The sequence below is a fragment of the Diadema antillarum genome, unplaced genomic scaffold (genome assembly GCF_040938485.1).
Source record: "Diadema antillarum isolate AM-2024a unplaced genomic scaffold, OU_Dant_1.0 seq00000170_RagTag, whole genome shotgun sequence".
Lineage (NCBI taxonomy): Eukaryota > Metazoa > Echinodermata > Echinoidea > Diadematoida > Diadematidae > Diadema > Diadema antillarum.
In genome coordinates, this window is record NW_027271239.1 from 704,079 (window position 1) to 730,335 (window position 26,257).

The window sequence follows — 26,257 nt, forward strand, 5'->3', positions numbered from 1 at the left end:
ATATCCATTCTATATATCATAATTCAATAAATAGAACACAAATACATCCAGGCACTACACCTACTGTGGATACCCTAACTTTAAAACTTTACAAACTGATGCCATTCTCTGCTATTTCGATCCTTGAGAACAGAACACCGTTGCTCTCGACAAGTACTCGTAGAAACAATAAAAACAAACTAAATAAGCACACCTATATATCAGAAAAGCAATCACCAAGAAAGTGAGAGAAAAAACAAACACTGAGAATAAAACAAGAAGAAAAATATCTGATATACAGAGTACATGAGAAAGCATAAATGGAATGCATCATCATGAATAGACTCTTTATCTCTGTAAAATTAAAGTCAAAGAATTCTGAAATCATTGCCATTAGCCCAGAGTAATAACCTATACCTCCTTGTATTTCCCTTGCTTTTCTCATACAGACACGTTACACCAACAGCTACCTGCACCTGCGTGCAATGCTCAGCAGATGCTACTCCACATGACAGTTGTACATTTAAAACAAAGTCCTATGCTTGGTTGGCTTAATACTAAATCACTCTTTTCTTATACACAAAGTCACATACCATTAACTTCTTTTCAACTGCTGAGTTTACCAGCTCAGTGACCGGCAATACTGTGTATCTTACAGTTGGCCTATCATGCAATAAAAGAGCAGAGTAAATTGTGTACTCTAGTACAGTGAGACTTTCAGTTGAGTTCTGAGAGAAGAGAGAGAAAAAAACAAAAGCTTCCTTCTTCCTATGAAAGTTACAGTACATACTCAAATGTACGGGTCCAACCTACACTTATAGCTTGTTTAATTAATACTAATGACAGACAAATACACAGTAATCTATGTGAAAAAATCTACTGCCTTAGTAATCAAAGCATTTCCTCACAGGCCACACTACTTCTCATCTAGAATTAGGCATATGAATACAGAAGATATCAATTACCATAGTTAATTAGTTGGCTTTTAAAGAGACAAAAGGGATTGCCTGTAATAGAAAATTTGTAGAAGAAATCCTTGGCAGAATCGGCAAGACTTGTGAACTTCCTTTGATGCAACTAGTCACTCATGTCTTATTTTCAATCTTAATCATCGTCAAAATCATAGTTTCCAACTGATTCTCAATTTTCCATGGGGGGTTTTGTGCTCACTCTATATGTACGCAAACTGCTCTTTACTTTTCACAAAATGCACCAGAGAAATGGCATACATAAGGACAATGATTCCTAGAAAATGTTCTCTTCAAAAACATCACATTGTTACAAGACCACTCGACTACACCCACTTAGTACACATTTATTTACAGTAGTTTGAACTAGGCCCCAATATACGCAAGCTTATTCACAGCTTTTTGAGAATCGTCTTTAAGTAACCTACAAGGGAAACGCTGGGACTGTAACCTATACAGACTCCAATCCCATCACATACTGCGCCACATTTTGCGCACATTTGAAACTCTCTCTTTCAGAAATGTCCTGACAAGTCATAATCTCTTTATATCATCCTAGACAGGAAGGAAGGGGTGATAGATGCACAGGATGAGGCAAGGGGGGGGGGGGGGGGGAAGCGTGATGAGAGGAGAGAAAAACGACCTCATTACTCTGCGAAATTCTCAGTAAGTACATCTCATGGATACACATGTCGAGGGTTATTAAATAGCAACATGACCCTCGGTGGATAGCTCCAAGTGAAGGGAATAAGAGCTAAATGTGACAGCTTGCTGTGAGGGCTATGCTATTACTCAGCAGCTACAAAGTATGACGACAAAATCAGAAGGAGTCAAAGGGCGGGGACCAAGGGAATAGGGGGGTTACAGGGGCTCCTTTCTCCAAGCCCCGGAGGAAGGGAGAGGACTATCTGTCGGATGTGATGTCACAGGAACAGGAGTTAGCAGCAGCCCTGGCCGCCTTGCTGCCCTCTATCACCCGACGGCTGTGCAGGATTGACGGTTGAATGCTGTGGGCCGAGCTTAATTCCATTAGCCTACCAGGCAAAGTAAGCAAATACACGGGGTGAAGACAAAACAGAGAGATATGAAAACAAGGAGTAGAAATTATGCCGAATAATCCTTTGTGACATATTTGTAGGTGTAGCATCTACAGGCACGACCAAGAAATATGGAAATGCTACATCTGCTAAGAACACATTTGCAAAGTTATTCATATAATTTTACGCACTGGCAAAACTTTATGATACTGGCCTAATTCACACATGATCTAAATATAGAAATATCGCTATGGTGACTGGTATGCCTCTGCCATAATGCATGGTTCTCCTAATAGGTCTATAGTACATCTTGACAACAAGTGATGACAGTTTAAAGGCATAATTTACCATTTACAGATGAAACAAAAAATCCAGCTTTAGCGCTTCAAAATAGCTCTAAGATGTGAGTTACGGATAGAAACAACCATTGTAAAAATGTTAATCAGTATAATCAATGTTAAGTATTGTTAAATGTACAAAATGTGAACAAAAGTTATGATAACATTGTTTCTAGAATAAACCGTCTACAGTTATGGTTTATTAAGAAAAATAATGATATCTTCTTTTAGGCTTTAATGCGAAATTTTTATATGGCAGGATGTTTTGTGATACAACTGACCTACACATATGCATCAAATGTGATGACTCGAATATTTCAAAAATCACTGCTCCCAATGGTAAACAATACCTTTAACATAATATTAATCAAAATGACAAGTTTGTCACAAATGTGTTGAATGTTCACTTTTCTTGAACTAGATTTAATTGGATGAATGGCTATACTGTCTACGAGAGCAGGTTTTGGGGATTTGAGGATCTTTACTTGACTTTTGACCCTTTTATAAGTTTATGCATTGAGTAATTTTAAGTATTTCAGTATTATAGTAAAATAATAGCATTTTAACCTGGCCTTTGACCCTTGACCTTTGACCCTATGGCCCTAGAATTCCCAGGAGAATTACTGTCAGGTAGAACATGCTTAAATACAAGATTTGTATGTACTAAGTTTCATGATGCTACCTTGAGTCACTTTCCAGATATGGAGGGAAGAAGTGAAATTTAGCACTTTCACTTTATCGTTGACCTTTTTGGCAAGAAACTTTGCAGAGAATCTTTGTTGGGTAATACAAGTATATATTAAGTTTCAAGAAAAATGCTGCAGGCATAGCATAAATATGAGGGGAAATAGTGAAATTTTGAGGAGTTGACCTTGACCTCTGGCCTCCTGACCTTTGACTCATGACCCCCAAATTCCCTAGATAATCACTGCCAGTTAGTACATGCATCAGTCCCATGAAGATACCCCAAACCATTTGCGAGATATGGAGAAAAAAGTGATATTTTAACATTTTTACTTGACCTTTGACATTTAAACCTCATGATCTGAAACTCTCTCTGGAAAATCTTCATTTGGTAATACATGTATACACTAAGTTTCAAGAAAATACTTTCAGGCATTGTATAGATATGGAGGAAATGGTGAAATTTTGAGCATTTGACCTTGACCTTTTGACCTTTGACCTTGAGCATGTGCACTCAAAAGTTGTGCCCACCCACTCATACATATACATGCCAAGTTTCATCAGGATACCTAAAACGTTTTTTTAGTTACGCTGTCAACAACGGACGAAAAGATGGATGGACGGACAGACAGACAACCCGAAAACATAATGCCTTCGACGACACTTCGTGGCAGAGGCATAAAAAGTAGAAATTTTCATATGTTTTTCCTAGGACAGTCAACATAGTATGGACCAGTCAATGAAAATAATATGACTGAGAATCAAATGTATTTGCTCTTTCATTGTTTGTTTGTTGTTTTTTTCCACAGAAAGGGAATGCAAGAATACTGATGTTAATATTACTTTGTAGATGGTTCATGTACGTACATACAAGTACTATGCATTAATCATATGTAAAAAAATATATATATGCCGTTTTGTGAACAATCAAGTAAACTGTGTACATGGTCATACAACCTGGTTAGACTTTACCTCATTGTTGATGTCAAAGACACCCTCTTGGATCTTCTGGTAGATCTCCTTGGCAGTGTTGATGAAGGCCTCTTCCACGTTGGCCGCAGTTTTGGCCGACGTCTCCATGAAGATCAGGCCGTGTTCCCTGGCAAAGGCTTCGCCCTCCTCCTTCTTCACGTCGCGCCTCGCTTCCAGGTCACTGCCAAGACAAAGCGTGTCAACGTAAAGGAGTTTGCACGCTCGCTGGCCCATAGCGTATCAAAGGCAGGGCTCGACACTAACGGTGGCCTGGTGGCCGGGGGCCACCAAAAATGAAAGTCGGGCCACCAAATTTCAAAAAAGGGCAAATTTGGTGGCCCGCCTCGGGCCACCATTTTAAAAAAAGTATGTCTGTAAATTCATAACTTTTTGCACCGGAAATGCGTAAGTGCATGCAGTGAGTTAATGTTTTTGATTGGGTTTTTTTCGGGCCACCATAGTTTTTCTCTAGGGCCACCAAAAATTTGAAATTGATGATTTTGGTGGCCCCATCGGGCCACACAAAAAAAAAGTTAGTGTGGAGCCCTGTCAAAGGTATTGACCAACTGCAGATGCATTTACATATGCTGGACTCTGTGTTTGCTCTTCAAAGGTCAGTATGTCAAGGAGTCAACTACTCTCTGCACTCCATCATTTTCTTCAATTAAATTTACGTGAAACGACCGACTCTTTCTTATGTGCGTGATTCTTCAGGATACTAGTACTCACTTTGCTAACTTTTATTTTAGCATTATTCAGATCTCCCATACACTGACGAGATGTTTTGATGTACCTTTCGTACTGAATATTTGACTGGCATTCCAAAAAAATTAAGAATTTACTGCATGTATGGCAAATTCAAGCATTGGGAGAGCCTCAATTGATGATTTCAAATGGGTAACTCTGAGAAATGATTGCATCATACACACGGAAGAAACACTGGCAACACTGAAGGTGGATACTGAGTAAACAACCATCCAACAGAAATTACAATATTTTATTTCTACCCACTGTATACATACAGCTGACTTTCATCAAGTGCTTTGGGTGCTATTACATGATCTGATAAAAAGAATTGCATAATGGTTCTGATACACGTCTTTCCAAATCTAGAGCTTGGGTAAAATAAGACCTATACAAATTATTGACGAGTCTGTTGAAAGCACATCATTCCAACTTCAGAGCTAACATGAGTACATATGTAGTTACAATTCACATGGACTGGCTGGAGAAGGATTACATTATCAAAAACCAATATATTCTCCTATGCATATTAAAGTAACAATGTGTACCTACCTTTGCTGCCTGGTATAATAAGACTTTTCATAGACCAAGCTGCTACGTGGTATAAATGCAGAGCACCTAAAGGTAGATTCTTACTCACCTCTTGTTACCAATCAGCATAATGACCATGTTTGAACTTGAATGTTGGCGCGCATCTTCTAGCCACGTTGTGAGATGGTTGAAGGTATCTCGCCTGTTGATCAAAAGACAATTCAGAAGTGATATTACAAACAATGTAATCACTGTTAAGATTATATCGTAAGTTCGGATATGCACTTTCATAGTAACGTACATGTATGGCCAGACAAGCCTTTACTGAACGCATGATTTCATGATATCATGTGAACTTGTTACCTCAACAATTGTCATTTTTATATGATGTTTTATCTGAGATATGAGAGCATAAGTGTGTTGTGTTTACAACATATGCAAGACAAAAGGGCTATTCAGAGTGTAAAGTTAGATTGCAAAGCATACAAAAAAGGCACCGACAAAAATTGTTCACTTGCGCAGGTCCCAATGTTGTGTGAAGCTTGAACACACAATACAACACCAGAGATATTCTGTGTCAATGCATGTGCATGGTGCTAAAAACCAACTTGCCTGCGGCAACTAAAACTCACCGATGGGAAAGTGATATCATATGAACAGGCACTTGCCAGTTGGGCAAGTGGGTGAATTATCTTTTGTAATGCCGTGTGGCTGCGTGTCGAGATGGCAAAGGTGGCATTTCGCGTCCAGAGCTCTCCAGATAAGTAAATCCTAAATGTATTCAATTTAAACTAAGATTTCACCTGACAGGTCTGCGAAGTAAATTTCCCTTTGCAGTAAAACACACTAAACAGCATATCACAGCATTTAAAACAATATTTGATACGTATCGACACTATGGGGAAATCTGTTAGCTCCCTGAATGTGTACCGCCCTCATATTCATAGGCATATGAGATCTACAAGGTCTACCTTTATCATGTTGCTTTGAACTAAAACAACAAAATCAGAGGAGTAGATCAGTGAAAATTTTGGAGAAAAATTGAAAACAAAACAAACATGTTATAAAAAATTTAAGAATCATAGAATTTTAGAGAGTAAGGCAAATTGACAACTCTTTGGATATCTGTCTAGGTTTAGATACAAATATTTGAGAAAAATGAAAATTACTGAAATCTTGTGTACAAAACAAACAGAGAGCTGGTCAATAGCATTTCATACAGAGCTGCCACTTGTGTCTGATTTTCCTCAATACTTCACTGATCTGCTTCTCTGATATGTCTGCTTTCATGCCAAGCGACACAATACTAGGTTGGACTTGCACTTTAAGAAAGATAAACCCACTCTAAGGATCCACAGGTGCACGAAAGCAGTGCTTTAGTTTTATGTATGTGCACTTCCCGTGTCCAATAATCCACATTCAAAAGAGAAGGGCATCTTTTCAAGTATCATATGACCAGAAGTTCAGCGACTCTTTCGTTACCTCTGAGAATTGCAATGCTGCAAGTAAAAGTGACAAATGACAAATCAAAGATCCTTTCAAGCGGACCGTTAACCACAAACCACCATGGCTCGTTACAGTTCATTTCATCATGATTTACTAGTCACTACTGATGCACAGTTGCTTTTCACAGAAGGCAACTTTCACACTTCATGACAGACTGAAAAGCACACACATGAAGATGGATCTCCTAGTAGGAAATAGTGTATAAGCTATGAAGTGCATTAGTATCCTTGAGCTGTAGGACGGGGCAACTAAATGAATGAGAAGGCTGGTGTTTGGAGTGACTGTTTTCCACATATCACTTTAACGCAAAGCATGTCAATGTACCAATGCTTTATTGCATAAATGGCGAATATACATCCTGACAGAGGCTATTTCTTGGTAATAGAAATGTCCTCTTGAAAGGCAAACAGTGTCTAACAGAATCAAATCGTACCTCACTGAGTATGTCAATATTGTATCATGGTCCGACCATGCCCTCTTAAAAGTGGTACTATGTAGTAGAATCATGAAATTGTACATATTTAATAGTTACACATACGTAAATTTCAAGCTATTGTTCAACAGAATAAAGAATGCATTAGATACAAGTAATTTGTGTAAGTTTGCTGTAAAATGATTCTTGAAATTACATATTTCATGCAATAACCTTATGCCCAAGAAGCCATCATAGGATTTTGCTAATTCGTTCAATAAATACATTCAACTATAATGCTTTATAGCCTTATGAAACAATATATTCAGCAAAAGAGGTATATATTCCGTTAAAACCTGTATTGTTTCTTTCTTTTAGTGAATGACATTTGTAGAAAAAAGAGCTATTGTATCTGACAGATGATACAAGTATCCAAATGTGAAGTGAGAAGCATACCCTCATAAGCAGGTTTTTAGTTGTTGTTTTGTATGTTTTTAATGTTCAGCATACCTCTGTACAACTGTACGTTTTGCAATCTAAACCATTTATCATCAACATTTGGGTGAGATTTGTTCAGTTCTGCAACTATACCAAACATCTGAAACATCCAACAGATCAACTGCAGACCAGTGTGTGGTTTTTCTAGCTTTGCATAAAGTTTTTTTGACAGTTTGCAGCGAGAATGCTAGATGCCGAAAAAATCTCAATATTTGTCACACGACTGCCACTCCCACATCCTGATGGCAAATGAAAACTGTGGAGCTTGCTGACCAAGCCATTGTCACAGTTACATGCAGCAGACTCTCAAGCTGATCGCGATCTGGGTGAAAACTTGTGCACGCAGCAGTGAGAACGGGCCTCACACCATCTTTAACCCGTTGAAGACTATTCCCCAGTATACTCGGGCAGGTGTCTATGGGAAATGCATGTTATAGCCAGATTAGCCCGTCCTCAACAGATTAATGACAACTTGAAAAGCCACATCCACCAGTAACACAAAACAGAAATAGCACCACATACACAGTACGGTTACGTTGTATCATGGAAGACATGTTTTGCTAATTTATAAATCAATGTGCCACATACCTGGTGATGTCATACACCAAGAGGGCCCCAGCAGCTCCTCGGTAATATGATCTTGTGATGGAACGGAATGACTCCTGCCCAGCCTGGCCACAGAATATTAAAGAGAAAATTGAAACATCTTCACTCTCTATGATATCAAATACTCAATTGTCTAATTAATGTTGCAAGATTCAACACATTTGTAGCAATGGCAATACAAATGCAGATAACAGTATGCTTTCATACAATCAATATCAAAATCTAATTTTTCAACTTCAATCATCAACATAAATCTTCTTTTAATGCTCCCTCCATGTATGTTTTGTTTAGTTCTTTTATTAAACAACCTTTTGTAATCCAACATTACAGATCTCTCCTTTCTTTAAGTTGTTTTGAGCACATTAAATGTGCATTGCTCCAGTAATCATGGACTGAATGAGAAATTCTATTGTATGAAATGCTTGAACCAATAAATCATTTCACATTTCTAAGTCATTTAAAGGTAGTATTAAATATAACAGAAACACAACACTGTTATTTAAAGTGATTACCATCTCATTCATGGTCACACCATAAGCCTCGTTATTCCTCTTTTACTCTTCCTTATGAGGGATGACCAGGCAGAAGAAGACTTGTTTAAATCTGTTTTTGTTTTAGAAACACATGGCAATGAAATATCTATGGCGTGGCTATGGTTTCTGTGATATGGTTACTGTGAGAAACTTTCATCTGCTTGTGCATTGCTTGCTCTTTACTTGCTCAAGATTGTGCTTGCTACTACTTCTAAATTACTGGGTCCACTGCATCGATAATACATGTAGCAGAGCATTGGCTACATGCATGCACATACAGTAGGCACAGACTAGCTGTGTTATCACAGATGAACCCATGGCAGTTGTGACAGGGTGAACACAGGGGCCAGCTATATACCGCCCTCTGTTACACCAATTGCGTCGAGTGATATAGCGTTAGAGAGAGCGTCAGCCCCACAAAAGATTGCACAAATTTTGTTCTTTTGTGTAGTCAGTAGCAATATTTTAAATGAAAAAGTATTTTATTGGTCATATAGCAAAAACAAAGTCCTACGTTTAACCCAGCAGTACCCTTTAAACTTCCATATAATGATCCCTCAAAAAACAACAACAACAACAAATGAATTGTGTACAGGAGCGCTTGATACATTGAATGATCTTCTAACTCCAAGGTACAGTCAAGGAAGCCACTTACCGTATCCCATATCTGTAGTTTAATTTGTTTGCCATCAATATTTATCATCCGTGCACCAAATTCGACACCTGCAGCGATGAGATACAAAAAAAAAAAAAAAAATGTATGTATACATATCATTGATCCAGACATGTTTAATTTTTAAATTATCACTTCCAAACTGTGCTATGTGCCTTCTACACCATGTATAATATGGATTTTTTTTTTTTTTTTTTTTTGGTCACAGCGATTAAATATTTGGAGTTACATGTACAAAGCACATATCAGCATTCCAATTTAATACATACAGTCAGCTGAATGGAGTTTTTTATAGGTATAAATGCTTCTGTTCTAAAAGAGTACTTTCACTCAAACTTTCAGCTATATTTCAACCTCAAAAAGGCACAGTTCTAATGAAAGCAATGACTGGTAAAAGTTCTGCTACCACAGTACGAGGCAAGAATTACTGCCACGTCTGGGGAGAGAGGAAGGAAAAGTGAAAGTGGAAGTACTCAGCGGTAGTGCCGACATTTTAACCTCGCAGAAAAACATGGCTGAAACTGGTAGCATCCCTTCCAAGTTCAACTCACTTCCTCAATAAGGACAGAGGCATAATAATAATAGAATCTGGCATGACAGACATAAACCAGCACACCATAGGGGGACTTGGGCGAGTGGCACAGACAAGCACACAGGGACACAGAGTCTTACACGGACAGAGAAAGAAAAAATGTTCATGAGAATGGTATTTACAGATCTTATTTACTCAGGGCACATGACAGGGAGGTCGGCATCACAATGTAATCTTGTACAAGTACATATGATTCCTATAAAAGCACATTGTCTCTTTTCTTTTCAAGTTTAGATTCCTATAAATTGTATTTCATGGTATCTTTCCCTTTCATTTAAAATACAAAAACAAAAGCAAAAGCAAAGAAATGAAAAGGAGTTAAACAGGTTTGACACATTGTAAAGGGGTCTTCTTCTCGGCCCTTTTTATGCAACACCCATGTGGCTTGGTGAACCCCATGCTTGTAGTAAATGTGGAATGGAACTTCACTGTAATGTACCACGTGTACAGGGATGGACACTACATTATCATAAATCTTGTGGCAGATTTTTTTTAGATTAAGGCTCTTGTAAACTGCGTCATTTCAATGAGAATGGCTGTGAGCTAGTAATAGCTTTAGCATGTAATATCCATCTCTCAAATGTAATCTGGTTTAGTCACTTCATTCAACATGATGATAAGATCCTAATAAAGTGACTGTTAGTGTTCACGTCTACAGAAATTAACACTGGCTTCACACCAGCAGAAATGTATCAAATTAAAAAATGGGCAACATACATTGTAGACACTTATTAAATGCCAAGCAAAGTTGTTCACACTATTATCATGTTTTGTTTCATTTGTTTGTTTGTTTATTTCTTGTGTTTTTTGTGCTTTTTGTTTGTTTGTTTTGTTTGTTTTGGGGGGTTTTTTTAGGGGGGGGGGGAGAGGGGCTATACATTGTATGCATGTGAGAGATTACATGGTTACAAGGATATTTATTGATAAGATGAGTTAAAGGGATGGTACAGTATTAGTGGAGGCAAGGATTAGGCTTTTAACTTTTTGTGTGATACCAAGAAACTATGAAATAGTACAGAGCATACTAATCCAAGACACATTCAAAGTTTATTTGATGAAAATCAGTTTTGGAATGGCTGAGACATCCCAAAACCAAATAAAATAAAGCAAACATAATAAAAGGTGGGTCCCACCTTTTATTAGGATTGCGCTATTTTATGTATCTCGGCCATTTCAAAACCAATTTTCATCAAGTAAACATTGAATTCCTCTTGGAATTATATGCTTTTTCATATTTCATAAGTGGTTTCTCATTATCTCACCCAAAAATGTTAGAAACCTGTCAAAGTTAGGTCTCAACCAAAACTATACGATCCCTTTAAAGCCACATGGCATCCTGAGACCCATAACTTCTGATATCATGTCATTCCCTTCCGTGGGCAACACACACTGCACTTTTCTTTGCAATCACAGATCGAGCAGAATTAGGATGCATGAAACTTCCAACATATGAGGCCTTGTGAGTAATCTGAATCTGTCACAATTATTTCACTATAACATGCTCTGCCTTAAATCAAACTTGATTTTGCTGGACACACTATCTGGCCTGGTACAAGACATATTTAAGCTTTCCTTGTTTTTCATGCCCTAGCACAAACAGTTAACAAAATAAAGGAGACTCAACCTACCTATTGTGAGGTCATGGACAGGCTGGAATCGTTTGTCTGTGAACTGTAGGAGGAGGCAGGACTTACCGACGCCTGTGGAGTACGAGAAAAGAATGCACATTGCCATTAATTCACTCATTACCACATCCGGCCATTATCACCAGACAAAACCCCATACATATAAGAATGAAACCATATTCACACAAAAACATACACCATTTACAAGAGAGGTTTATATTATGTACTGAATACCACTTCCGGAGACTAATGGTTTTGGTCCTATCTACAGCATACTATATGCTGTTGATGGGACAGTGATTTACATCCTACAGCAAAGTGAGGTGTAACTATGACATATTCTGGATTTTCAGGAGACTCTTCAGCCTATCAGTTTGTGAAGAGGAATACTTCCATCACTCCTGGTGTATACACACATGATGACACTTCTGCAAACTAGTAATCTCACAAGTAAACATTTCTGTCCTCCAGGGTGTGGGTGAGGTTAAGTGAGGAGTTCACCATCATTATTTTCTGTCACTTGAAATCAATATGGCATAGACACAGGCATAAACTCTCCAAAAACTGGTCATAATATACATATACTATTATCGTTACTAAAACAATGCTCAATAACATGCAATTCAGCAACAAACTACAACGTCCCATTGAAATTGTTTAAAATGGGACAGCTGTAGAAATAATCTTTTACACGAGGTCACTGCACCTGCTTTGTCAATTTATCATAGAATGCATGTCTGTGGATCATGTCATATGTAAGGGAAGTGGTAACAAAGTCATACTGATGTAAAAATCAAATCATATCAACATTTGGGCCTAGGGCAATTACCCCCTGGGCAATTACACCGGACCCTTCCCCTGACTTAACCCTAATCCTGAACCTAATCCTAACCCTAACCCTAATCTTTGCTCTAACCTAATCACTAACCAGTATTTAGCCGGGGAAGGGGGGGGGGTGGGGGTTATTGCCCTGCAATACACAATATTTTGTTTACTAGACCTTCTCTACATTGATTTATACTATAACTATGCACATATCAACAGTCAGTAATCAAACACACAAAGTTCAACTACATTGTACAAAAACCTCCATTTTATGGTCTGATGAAGACTAATATGTTAGTACCCTCCCTGCATACCTTACTTTTCTTTTCCCCAATGATGTCACAAGCTTGAAGGTGAGAGTAATGTGATTAACATCTGCCAAGGTGAAACATATTCACCTTTTTCTATCCTTTGATTATCATATAACAAGGAAGATCGTCTGGAAAGAAGGTAATTATGTGAAAGTATCCTCCTTCGAAGGAAAGGAAATATATTAACATGTTCATAAATTCTAAATAATAATAACAATAATAATAATAATAATAATGATGATAATAATAATAATGATAATAATAATAATAATGATAACAATAATAATAATAATAATAATAATGATAATAAATAATAATAATAATAATAATAATGATAATAATAATAATAATTATAATAATAATAATAATAATGATAATGATAATAATAATACTACTAATAATAATAATAATAATAATAATGATAATAATAATAATAATAATAATAATAATGTCTTATTTACCCAGGGTAGCCTCTTCAGTGCTACCACTGCTCTACCAGAGGGCCCTGCAATTATCATTACCCTAGCGTTGCCAGGTACCCATTTATACACCTGTGTCGAGAGGGACATGATGGGCAAAAGCATCTTGTCCAAGGACGTAAGCACTGGGCGGGATTCGAACTCGGGTCCTCCGATCGGGAGTCGGGAGTCTTATCCACTATGCCACAGTGCCCCCACTAAATGAAATCATTCCATGCACTACTTCTCTTAAAGGGATGGTATATAGTATTAGTGGAGATGAGGATTGGGCTTTTAACCTGTTGAGGACAAGTCTCGAGTATACTCGGGTAAGTGTCTATGAGAAATGCATGTTGTAGCAAAATCAGCCCGTTCTCAACAGGTTAACTTTTTGTGAGATACCAAGAAACCACTCATGAAATAATACAGAGCATACCATTCCAAAAGGAATTCAAAGTTTAGTAGTAGTTAGTTTAGTAGTTCCAAGAGGGATTCAACATTTGATGAAAATTGGTTAGGAATGGCCAAGACATTCAAAGACAAAGTAAAACAAAGCGATCCTAATAAAAGGTGGGTCCCACCTTTATTAGGATTGCTCTGTTTTGAATATTTCAGTCATTTCAAAGCCAATTTTCATCAAACAAATGATGAATCCTTCTTGAAATTCTATGCTCTTTCATATTTCAGAAGAGGTTTTTCATCTCACCAAAAAATGTTAGAGGTCTAAAGTTAGGTCTCAAAAAAAAAACCAACTATACGTTCTCTTTAATATCTGCTATTACGCCTACTCTCTTGCTGCCAGTAACTTCAACTGTACCTTCACAAAAAACCCTAGAGTATATCCATAAATGAGATTTATTACTCTATATGGCAGTACTACAAATTTTGCTGATATGGCCACAAAGAGAGAAAGAGAGACATAAAGATTAAAAGATTTAAAAAAAAAAAACCTACTTGCTTCTTTCTCTCCACTATACTCTGAGACAGTACAGTATACGCCATATATTCAGCGAGTCTAATTTTCGCACATCGGTACTTCTTTCATGACAATTTTGCGAGTGATTAAATTTGCACACATTTTGTGGAGTCCAGTAATGAACTGAGAAATGCACATGTATGCATGCACGTCAAATTCATGTCAGGATCAGGGTTAAAGGACAAGTTCACCTTTATAAACATAAGGATTGAGAGAATGTAGCAATATTAGTAGAACACATCATTGAAAGTTTGAGGAAAATCAGACAATCCGTTCAAAAGTTATGAATTTTTAAAATTTTTGTGCAGCAACCGCTGGATGAGAAGACTACTGCAGTGTATGAATAACTTGCGTACAACAATATAAGGAAAATATAAAGAGAATTTCACAAAATTCCATCTTTTGAAAAAAGTACACATTCCCCTGACTCGTTACCGACAAATGTTATGGGCAATATTATTCCCCCTGCACTTTAGAAAGAGGCAAGTCAAGAGCTCTTTTATTATGCGAAAAAAAATGAAAATATGTTGAATTTTCTTTTACATTTTCTTTATACTGTTGTACGCATATGACTCACAAGCTGTAGTAGTCTCCTCATCCAGCGGTTCCAACACAAAAATTTTAAAAATTCATAACTTTTGCATCGATTGTCCAATTTTCCTCAAACTTTCACTGATGTGTTCTACTAGTATTGTTGCATTCTCTCAATCCTTATGTTTATGAAGGTGAACTTGTCCTTTAATATTTTCGCTTGCTTTTAAATTCGCGGATGGCATATGACTTGCGAAATTTGCGAAAATAAAAACCTCGCAAAATATTCAGAATATATAGTACATACATGTAATTCATCTTCTGTAACCCTTCCATAGAGCAGTTGGCTGTGTTGCAAAATTGCCTAAAATCAATGAAATACTTGTACTGGATTTCCCAATTACAGCTAAGCATTCTGTCTGTTTTGCAGAAAGGATTTGCTGTGCACAGATTTAACAAGTTCAAACAGTCTGGTAATGATATCATTACCAACACATTATTACCAAAACAACAATATCTGATCATGTAAAACTAATACTCTTCTCCTGAGCTAGCCAAGTCTCATCTTAAACCTTACTCATTTGTATGTGAATTTCAGTTTTTTTTTTCATTCTTTTCATTGTATCTACTGAATTTATATGAATTAGTTGTGTGCTCTAATCTACGCACTTTCTGTACTCTGTGGCTTTCATTTCCTTACATCACTTTACTTATCATACAGCGTTTTCGAACCAATTGTAATTTGTGTTTTGCACTTTAATTTCAATGTCAATATCATAATTACATGTACCCAGTAAACAACTCTTGCAGGCATTAGATACACTGTACAGAAAGAAACAGATTTTCGAGATGGAAAAATTGGTGCAAACTTGTTGACAATCATGCATCAATTAAATGCTTGCACCATCTAATAATTTTCATGATTATTCCTTATCATCAAACCATTTCTATTAGTTGAAAGCCAAAGTTTGAATCTGCAATTTACATTTTACAATAGCAAGTTGCAGAATATTATGCAGCACTTCGACATTACGATGAAACAGGAGTGAATTTTGTGAAAAAAAAGAGCCCTTCTCAACATGACTATCATCAAAGGGTGAGGCCAACTCTTCATTAGTGATACATGCCAATTACAGCAACACTGTCAGCACCTGAACGAGATATGTAGCTAATGTACACTACAACATGGTGCAGAACATGCATCCATCCATCCACCACCCGTAGATGGGCATATAATGCACCCAGCAGGTGCATCGATGATGTAAAAGACTGCAGGAAGGGGCGGCGGACAGATGGCTGAAAGGAAGCCTTCACTAATGTGGGCAGAATTTCCCTTTTACATGACAAAGGCAGAGTCAAGTACGTGATATCTGATTCCACCATGCCATTTCTGTGTGTGTCGGGGGGGGGGGATCCCTTGTATGACACTGCCGTAACAGGCAATCATGCATTCACAACACACATCATGGCAAAGGGCACTACTACTACGCCAGATGTTACGATAAAGTGTCACCCGACTGACCTGGGGCTGCTTTCCCTGCAAAAATGTACATCACTTCTAAACCATCATTATTCTACTATACATGTACTCTCATTTTCCACAGGCAAAAGCTACTTCTCCAAGGTCATTTTTACAGAGATGTATTGTAAATGTGGTCAGCAACCCCTCTACAAGGACAAAAGACAACTCAGCTTTAACCATAAAATACAGCAAAATCCCCCACCAACCACAAAATGAAAGAGAAATGGAAGACATGAAAATCACTCAGTAGACACTTGGCATAATTAACATGCACTCGCAAACTAGTAGAAAACACACAAACACAAACACATACACATGTACATTCATGTACACATACTGTAGGTGACATCGTTATTACTGGTACCGAAGTAAAATTGGGTGTACTTTTTGTTACTATCGCTTCTAACAGGTCATAACAATACATGGGACAAAGTACATGTAATTGTCAAGGTCAATTCAAAGTGAAAATGAAATGCAGGACAGGAAAGTAAAAAAGAAATAAAACATTATGAAGAATGTTACACAACTCACTCATCACACGGAGGTGGTCCCTGCTCATACAACACGTTACATAGAAGAATTGTGATAAAACATGATACACAAACAGAACGTGTCTCAAATATGTTAATATGCTGGTTTTGTTAATGTTATTGTATTTTACAGTTTTCTAGTCTTCTAGTCTTTTTGTATGAATAGCACAAGTGAGCTTAGAAACGCCAGTATGAAATGCCATATAAATGCAAATATCATTATCATTATTATTACTTATGAGAAGAGAGACAGAGATTTCTAAGGAAAAACATGGATCATTAAAAATCAAGTCGGTGCATGCCAGTGATACGTCCAAATCAAATACTGTAAAAGTGGATATTTTCGCGCGACTAATTTTTCGCGCTTCGCCGGGTAAGAAGAGTTTCGCGTGTTTTTAATTCCGCCGAATCAAGACATCACGCACAGGAGCATATGGCAAGCAAAAATATTTGCGTGCTTTTATTTTCGCGCTAGTTTCTGGTTGCGCGAAATGCGCAAAAATTTCAACACCGCGAAAATTTCCACTTTTACAGTAGTCAAAAATCAGGCACAAGGATGGGGAAAGTGGGGGCGGGGGTAAAGAATGACAGCAGAGACTCCAACTCTCCCGTTTTCGACGGGAGATCTCCTGCCGAAAGCCCATTTTTGCAAAATCTCCCGTTCTCCCGCTTGAGATTTGATTTCTCCCGCCCTGGCTCTGTGTCTCCCAGTGGAAAGGATTTCTTACTTATTGCTATTGTATGTTGAAAAAATAAGCCTTAGATAGCACCAGAGAACATCTAGAACCCTAGGAACTTCACGCTTCGCACACATCAACTTGAGTCTCCCGTTTGCTAGGGGTTTCGGGCGGGAGAATCTCCAGATCAGATGGGGCTTCGGGTTGGAGTCTCTGTGACAGTACAAGAAGAAACTAAAGTGAAAACACACACACACACACAAAAGAGATTAACATCTAGCAAAGGAAATCTAGTTCTGTTCCTCCATTAAATCAGGGATGCCAACCTTGTGAACAGCACTGAACCATTTTGAGGCCTGAAAGAATGCATATACATATCTAGTAGAAATATTTACCTTTTCTGCAATAGATATGTGTAGTTAATAAATTTGTGAATACAGTATTTTGGCCAAAAGCCTCTGTATTTCTGGCTAAAAAAAAAGAAAAAAAAGAAGCAGTACTAAGCACTGCCAAAAACAAAAAAGTAACAGGTGGCATCTCTGTTACATGTTATGTTATGACCTCACAGTGCTACAAGCCCACTCACCTCCTTGCCATTTAAGGTAACGAAATGCCATTGTAGGTATTGTACGGTGTAGCAGGTGAGTATTATACATGGGTATTTGCTTGCTAAAAGCAAGAGGCCCTTGCCTAGTAACCCATTTTGGCAAGTGGTTATTTATTCATTTATTCACCTATCTATTAATCTATTTATCTATCTATCTATTTATCTATCCATCTATCTATCTATCTACCTCTCTGTCTATCTACCTATCTACCTATCTATCTATTTATCAGTCTATCTACCTATCCATCTACAAGTTTGCATCTACCTCTCTATCTACCTATCTATGTTAGATCTATCTATCTATCTATCTATCAGTCTATATATCTATCTACCTCTCTGTCTATCTGCCTATCTACCTATCTACCTCTCTGTCTATCTATCTATATATCTATCTACCTCTCTGTCTATCTATCTATCTATCCACCTGTCTATCTACCTATCTGTCTATCTACCTATCTGTCTATCTATCAATCAATCAATCAATCAATCAATCAATCAATCAATCAATCAATCAATCAATCAATCTATCTATCTATCTATCTATCTATCTATCTATCTATCTATCTATCTATCTATCTATCTATTTATTTTGCATGGATCTCATCCACAATCAGCCTCTACTGCTTGTATGACATTTCTACATAATTTCCCCCACAAACTACTAGTACTAGTTTAGAAAACATTTATAAACCCGCTCCCTTCATTCACTTAAGCTGTTTGAAGATAAAATACAGTGAGTGTTATTCTCCTTTCGTAAGTATTCTGAAATCCTAAAGCCTAGAATAAAAAAAAAAAGAGGAGGGAAAAATGACTTGAGAAAAAAGCTCAATGCATGAATAATGACAGCATATTAAGGTCATCAAATATAATAAATACAAAGAGGTAGAAGCAAATACAAATGAAAAATTGCATAAAAACCTTACTACAGTATTCAGTATCTCTTTCTTAACCCTAAAAAGACTGGGCTATTTTGGTAGCTCGAAAGACTGGGGGGGGGGGGCATAAAGGGCCCCCCCTTAAGATCTCAGCCGTGGATCGCGCGATCGCCGCGGAAATTTGCACAATGGTAGTGTGTGATGTAATCTACAAGATCGTATATTTAAATTTTCCAAAATAGTCTTCTTTTATTTTATTTTGATTAATTATGCTAATTTATGCGATAAATCAGACTTTTTTATCTAAATCAGTAAATAAAGCTCCAAAAGTGCTCATTTTTGGTCTAGATATTCTTTGTAGCATTATTAGCAAATGTACTTGAAAAAAAATTCGGTATCAAAATTAATTTCTTATTTATTTTATTGTTTTATGAATTTCTTATGTATTTCTTTGTTTTTTCGACCTTTTGTTTTTGTTGTTTTTTTCAGCAAAATTTGTGGCAGACCCTTTTTGAAGCATAATACTACTAAAACAAATTGATTTTAGCCATTGAGAGTAAAAATAAGCATATTTATATGAACCATGTGATAAAACTCAATTTGTATTGACTTTGTACACAAAATCACATTTTTGAGCCATTTTCGGTCTCACATGCATGTACAAAAAGTTATGTAACTTCAGAACCGTACCCCCGGGCGTCACAAATTTGGTGTCAAAATGTGTGGGAAACTCGAAAGAAAAAAGTCATAGAGCATCGCGGCGAGAGCATTGCATGTTGCTGAGTAATCGCGCGAAATGTCGAGGGGGGGGCCTTTTAGGCCCCCCCCCCCCCAGTCTTTTTAGGGTTAAGGAGAACTACATTCTGTGTTAAGTTAAAACATGCACCAGATATTTAGTAACCATAGACACTAAATGCTTCATCTTCTTGGATGTTTCTGGCGCTACTGATTATTTCATCACACAACCATTGTTTCCTCTGGTGTAAATTTTTCTCTGCTGTATGACTTGTGGCATGGTAAAGATATTTCTTTTTGTATTACAGTAAGGTATTTCTTGGGCTGACCAACCTTGGGCAAGCTCTGAGATTGACAGGGACAAAAATAATGCACAGTTCTAAATTGAAAGCTGTTACACGCAGGCTACCAGCGCATCTCAAGTTTAAGTTTGTGGAAGTGGTTGACCCCTCCTGTTTTCTAAATTAGTGCCCTCACTGATAGTGATACCTCACCAACATCAAATCATGTAAGATCCCATTATACTGCAATGCTACTTGTTAGCTAGTATTTTGACTGACAGTGCATACAAGATGCGATTCATGTCTATTACATAGTTGATGATAACTGCAATGTACAGTAGGCATCTTTTCTTTCAAATTCTAAAGACCTGCATGCATTTCTTCTTGTAACTTTAGTACTTCACTTCATTTGACACATGGTGTGAATTGCTGGAAGTGGACCATTTTTCATTTGAATGGCTTTTTCTTTTAATGTCAAGTGGCAGGGTCTTGCTACAAGTAAAAAATACAAGTCAATTGTAGTTCTCAGAAGGGCTAACTATTCATCTTCCACCATTTGGAATTTGCTTATAACATAACAAAGGGTCTGTCAAGAAACTTGCCTTCATCTTGACCGATGAAATTTGCCAGGATAATGAGTTGTTTTGGGGTATTTTGTGATCAAAGGTTACGGTGCCTCTCACACAAGTAGCCAATATTTTATCTCTTTACGACAACCAATATATCTGCATCTGGACCTTGTTCCCTTTTTTTAATCACAACTACATCAGAATATTTCAATTTTCATGGATGCCTCAGCTGTCATTACCATGAAGGAATGTGTAGAATTCAAGTGAGAGTAAATTGTTTTCACAAGCATGCATCTGTAAATTGGCATGACTGAAGCCCACATACAATTTAGGGGGGGGGGGGAATGGAAAAGTAGAACCCCCCCCCCCCCATTTCCACACAACCAACATCACATGAACTCATGCTTGAGGTCAGAAAAATCCCAAATGTTATTCAGCAGAAATGTGAATATCGATGCACGGCTCCACTGAAAGATACTACAGACTGTATGCACTGCATGAAGTGGTCAGCAACGCCCTGAAAGAATTGATGTTTACTTCAAACACGATTCTGCTGTTTCCAAGTAGCACTCCACATCTGTAAGGCTGCGTTCACATCGAAGTATACTATTCGGGTATTCGGGGCTCGTTTTCGAGGGCACGCGAATAGCTTGAATCGAATGATAGGATTTCCTGACACCGGTTCACATAAGTGGGCACTATTCGAAAGTACCGAATAGCATCTATAGAATAGTATAGCATAGTGAGAATCGAGCTTGTTCGATTTTCTTGCAGCGTATACTGTCTCCAGTTTATGAAATAATGACAATTTTGGTTTGGATTTGCCCTTTAGCAAAAATAAGCATGTAGACTGACATTCTGATGCAGTTTAGAAATTGTTAATACGATTTGCTGGGATATAGGAGGAAGAAATCCTCACTGCATGGGATGGTGAGTTGACGGTGCGGGTGATGGTGTACTGGGTGCCCGAATAGCGAATAGCTAATAGCGAATACCATATACTTCTATGTGAACGCAGCCTTAGTGTGCATGCTACGCTTCTTTTTCACCAATAAACTACCTGGTAATGAGCTTGGTGTCATGAAGTTTGCTGCTTCTGATTTGCCATGTCATATGCTCATAACGAGGACTGTATTGAATCCCAGCATAAGTTAGGCTCCGAGGTGCAGTATTTTGATCAGATTTTATCACAGCCATATCAAGATACATGCATAATAAAGGGAGACGGCCGTCAGACATTGTAATTCTTCAACAGAACTGATCTTAATTCACTGCTCATAGCGGTACACATGGAAATCATGCCTAGTGCAGGACTGCTCGTCGGCTAATATGCCCACTGAAGCATACATTCATCAGTAACAGTCAACTCCAGTCGAGTGTGATTCTTTGGTTTCATGGGTGCTGCGTTACAGGGATTATGAACTCGACGCAACTATACACAATCATGTGGTTGTCGCCATGGACCAAGTTGCAGGATACAGCTATAAATACACATGTACTGTACATCCACACACACAGAGAAACTGGATATTGCTGTATTAGCCACATCAACACGCCATATACTGTACTACCACAGAGTACACCACCACCTTGCCAAGAGATGAAAATAACCTCATTAATCAGACTTTCTAGACAACTTTATTCTCCTACAATATTTTCTTTCTCACTTCATTCATATCATGTTTGCTTTATTAGTTAGAGCTTGAGTCAATTAGTAAAGTTACAATTGATCGGGGGACTTCTGATTGATTAGGATCAATCACAATGCTCTGTTGGAATGTGGCATCCGGACTTTGGCTACTGGCATGCCACTGACTGCTGAGCCTTCGCAGATGGCTGGCTGGCTGGCTGGCTGCATGCTGGCCGTCAATCTGAATCTGAATCTGAATACACCAACCCCAAGGCCTTTGGTCAGGGAGTAAGATCTTCTTAGAGAAAACTTGCACTTAAAACAAATGGGCATTTGTGACAAGACCGAAAAAAATGCAAGGAGAAAAGAAAAAAGTTAATTTAGAACGATTCCAGTAATTTGAAACCATTTAAAGAAAATAAGGTACCGGTAGTCAAGAATGTAAGAAAATAATTTGTTATTTTCATCGTAGTTAATTCACATCTCATTGCATGTTAATGCATGACAAACTGCATGCAGCCAGCCCCCAGAGTCATTCGTGTGATGCTGTGTTCAGCGACACTGGCCATGCCTACCACCATACGCCTGTGGCTGGAAGACACATATAATGGATGTGGCTGCATAAACTGCCCTTTTTTTATAACCCTTGGCTTTGTGGTGTAGTCTAGACCTAGACAGAATCAAGACAAACTTTTTGAGTTTTGGCACGTAGATCTTATATTTCTGTCTAGAGCTAGAGTACCGTATACTACGACTGGAATTAGTTCTTTACTAACCGCACTGGCGACACTGACACATTCGTGTTAGTGTCCCGGGATTAATCTTTACCCTGAAAAGAGTATGGTTGGACCTACGTGTAATGATCATCGACTGATTTTTTATTAAATTCCTTGTACCTTTCTATTCATCACTTTCACCTTTCTTTTCACCATGGCAGAAAATATATCAGATTTATACTGCAGGCTCAGATTAGTTGATCCGTACTGTACGAGCGGAATTCTCGGCGACAAAAGTGACATTTTTTAACTGTACGCCAGTGCAAGCTCATAATTCTAATCCACCACCTGTTCCCCATTGATAAAGCACATATAATCTTGTAAATGTAATCATCGATACATCCTATCAACTGAGGATTTTCTTCCATTCTTTTTCCTCCAATTTCCTCAGGATATTTAACAGTACATGTATTGTCAGTATTTCTCTTGATTTGCGTTATGTTTGAATACTTCAGCATATTGCGCCCCTTCCAACACATACTTTTGATATTACCGGGGTATACACAATGAAGCCATTGCGCGAAGCTGGTCAATCTAAAAATAGGTGGTTGATGAGTAAGCTAGTAAACTTACCTACTAGACTAAATATAGTCAGTGCTATATTAGGTTAGGTATTACCAGACAGCATGGTAATTCCGGGTGTGCACATTTTTCCGTACCGGTACAAATGACATTCAATACGTGCAGGACTTCGTAGATTAGCCTCACAGTGCATTGTATGGACCAAAATCGCCAAAAATGTAACGTAAATATACGTACAAACGATAAGAAATTCACATTTCACCCCAGATTTAGAAGATGTCATTTTATCACAAGGTTTTATCGCATGAACTGTTCGAAATGTTCAAGTGAGACATTTTACTGTACGGTAGAATATGAAATTGGAGCCTCATTTGCCAATTTTTTTCTTTGTCGTCTGCTCAGTAAGAATGTCTATATGGACCATATGAATTGTGATTCTGGTGCAAGGGCAAGATGAAAAAGACGTTGATTATTCCATTATGAAAATCATGCCAGGAATTATAATGCCATTTTACACCGTGTTATTAAAAGACAACTTTTTGGAGAGGGGTATGTAGAAGTATTTGAAGTCTATAAATCTACCCAAAATTTGAGTGGATAATTTTCATAATTTTGCCAAATTCGTAATTTCCAGGACCTTGTGAAAAACTGCAGAGCTACCAAGTCTCACGCATTCTGCGTGAGACTCAAGCATTTAGGGTCTGTCTCACGATCTCACGCATGGCACCCATTTTTCTCACGCATCTGGTGAAGTCTGCAATTTGGGCCAAAAATAAGGAGCATAGCTCAAAGGATTAGGGTGATAGTTGCAATTGAAGGTATATTTTTCTTTTGCCTTTCAAAATATAGTAAAAAATAGTCACTTAAGTATGCACCAGATCGCATCATTAAGAGCTAATAATTTAAAAAAGCTCCCTAGCATGGGAGGGGGACACCCTCCTCGTTCACGTGCGCATGCGCGCGAGCGCCCAGTCGCCGAGTCATAAAAATCTCACTCATAAAAGTTTTTTGAACTTGGCATCTCTGAAACTGGTGTTATTTTTGGCCAAAATTTAATCCTCTGAGTACAGAATTCAGACTTATCACATCAGAGTGACGAAAAAAAGCATCCAGTGATACGAATTCCCTATTAACACAAGTGACCAAGTCTGACTCTGCTGACTGAGACACCATCCTCATGATCATCCAAGCATATCATTGATCAGAAATATATACATCACAAAGGATAAGAATTTAAGATGACTAGTGACAACTACTTTGTACTTGTACTACCGACTACGTTATGTCTATCCCTTTATCAAAAGTGGGATGTGGTCCGGTCTGCATGAAGTATATAATTTCACTTTCAGGTTGTACTAATCTTGTTGACATAGACATAGTACGTGATTACTTGTAGTTGTACAGTCACATGCACATATTGGCATGTTTACATGAAGGCAATGCAATGTACCCATAGGCCCTACACGTAACGTTTACAGCAAGCACAATGGTCAATAGACAGCTAGCTTAGGTTTTCCCCCATGCATTTCTACACGCAAAACCCATTCGTACATGATTCCGTAGTGTGGACGTAGTGAGAATACCGACTGCAACACTCAACAACGCACATACGCAACTTACAACCACTTACACTAAGTCTAATCAAAAGAAAAAGAAAAGATCGATTATTCTCACCTGTATCTCCTATAATAATGTACTTGAATAAATATGCATACGACATTTTGATGTGAAAATCGTAAAATTCTGTTCACGTTTCAGGCTGTGTCCATCCACCTTACTTATGACGTCATCACTTGGTTAAACGTGAGGATAGTGCAACACGCATGCGCACAATAATCACGTTGATAATATCGAATTTGTAATCAATGTTTGTTTCCATCTTGAGGGGCCATCTGGAGTGCATCAAAGAGAAGAAAATACTAGTACCGTAGTATTAGACCAGCTGATGGAAGAACATTGCGTTAACATGGAATTCCAGTACTGTACCCGGTACATAATCAATGCAGTACTAGACCAGGGAGGTGGGTTTATCTTCCCACCTCCCCGATTTATAATAGAACCAGCTGATGGAAGAAAATAGTGTTTATTTGTTTGTTTGTTTGTTGTCGTTTATTTGTTTTAAACACAAGTTAAAATACTTGCACTCAGCCGTTAGTCTGTTTTTCAGCAAGTCCGTATGATATACAGAAAAACATGTAGTGGTACAATCAACGTATAAGATACACAATAATCATTACAACGAAACAAAAAAAAATTAGAGAAAAAAATAAAAAAAAATATATATATATACATATCCAATACACAACACTCTTTGGCAGAATCAAATACAAGAACAGTGAATCGTAGAAAAAAATCTCGGAAAGAATAACTATCAGAACAAAAATTATTACTCAGAAACATAGAAAAAGAAACTCATAAACCAAGTAAGAAAATAGAATCGGATCCTTCAGAAATTGTGCTAACCTTGTACATGTTCTCGTGGCTTCAGATAATATTGATTGGATAATTGAGCTGCTATATTGTAAATAGTGCTACTTTCACAGAAAGTGCTTTTTTTTGGGGGGGGGGGGGTAACAGTACTTTAAATGCCGAGTTCCTGAGATTGTAATTAAATACTCTTATGTTAACTTGATAAGTCAGAAAATCAGGTAGGAGATTATTTAAGACTTTGTAAACAACAAGGCAGGCCCGTAGCCAGGGGGGGTGCGTCGGGTGCGTACGCACCCCCCCCCCC

General features: G+C 37.8%; 1 protein-coding gene across 1 annotated transcript; it reads right to left on the minus strand.

The window, feature by feature from the left end:
* Positions 1-1,568: 1,568 nt before the first annotated feature.
* Positions 1,569-25,270, minus strand: LOC139728260 (ras-related protein Rab-2A-like; the record flags this gene model as incomplete). Its single annotated transcript, XM_071639219.1, has 7 exons — positions 1,569-1,981; positions 3,979-4,159; positions 5,363-5,455; positions 8,258-8,340; positions 9,464-9,531; positions 11,702-11,773; positions 25,198-25,270. Coding segments are annotated over 7 exons (666 nt in total), but the record flags the coding sequence as incomplete, so codon positions are not given.
* Positions 25,271-26,257: the final 987 nt, after the last annotated feature.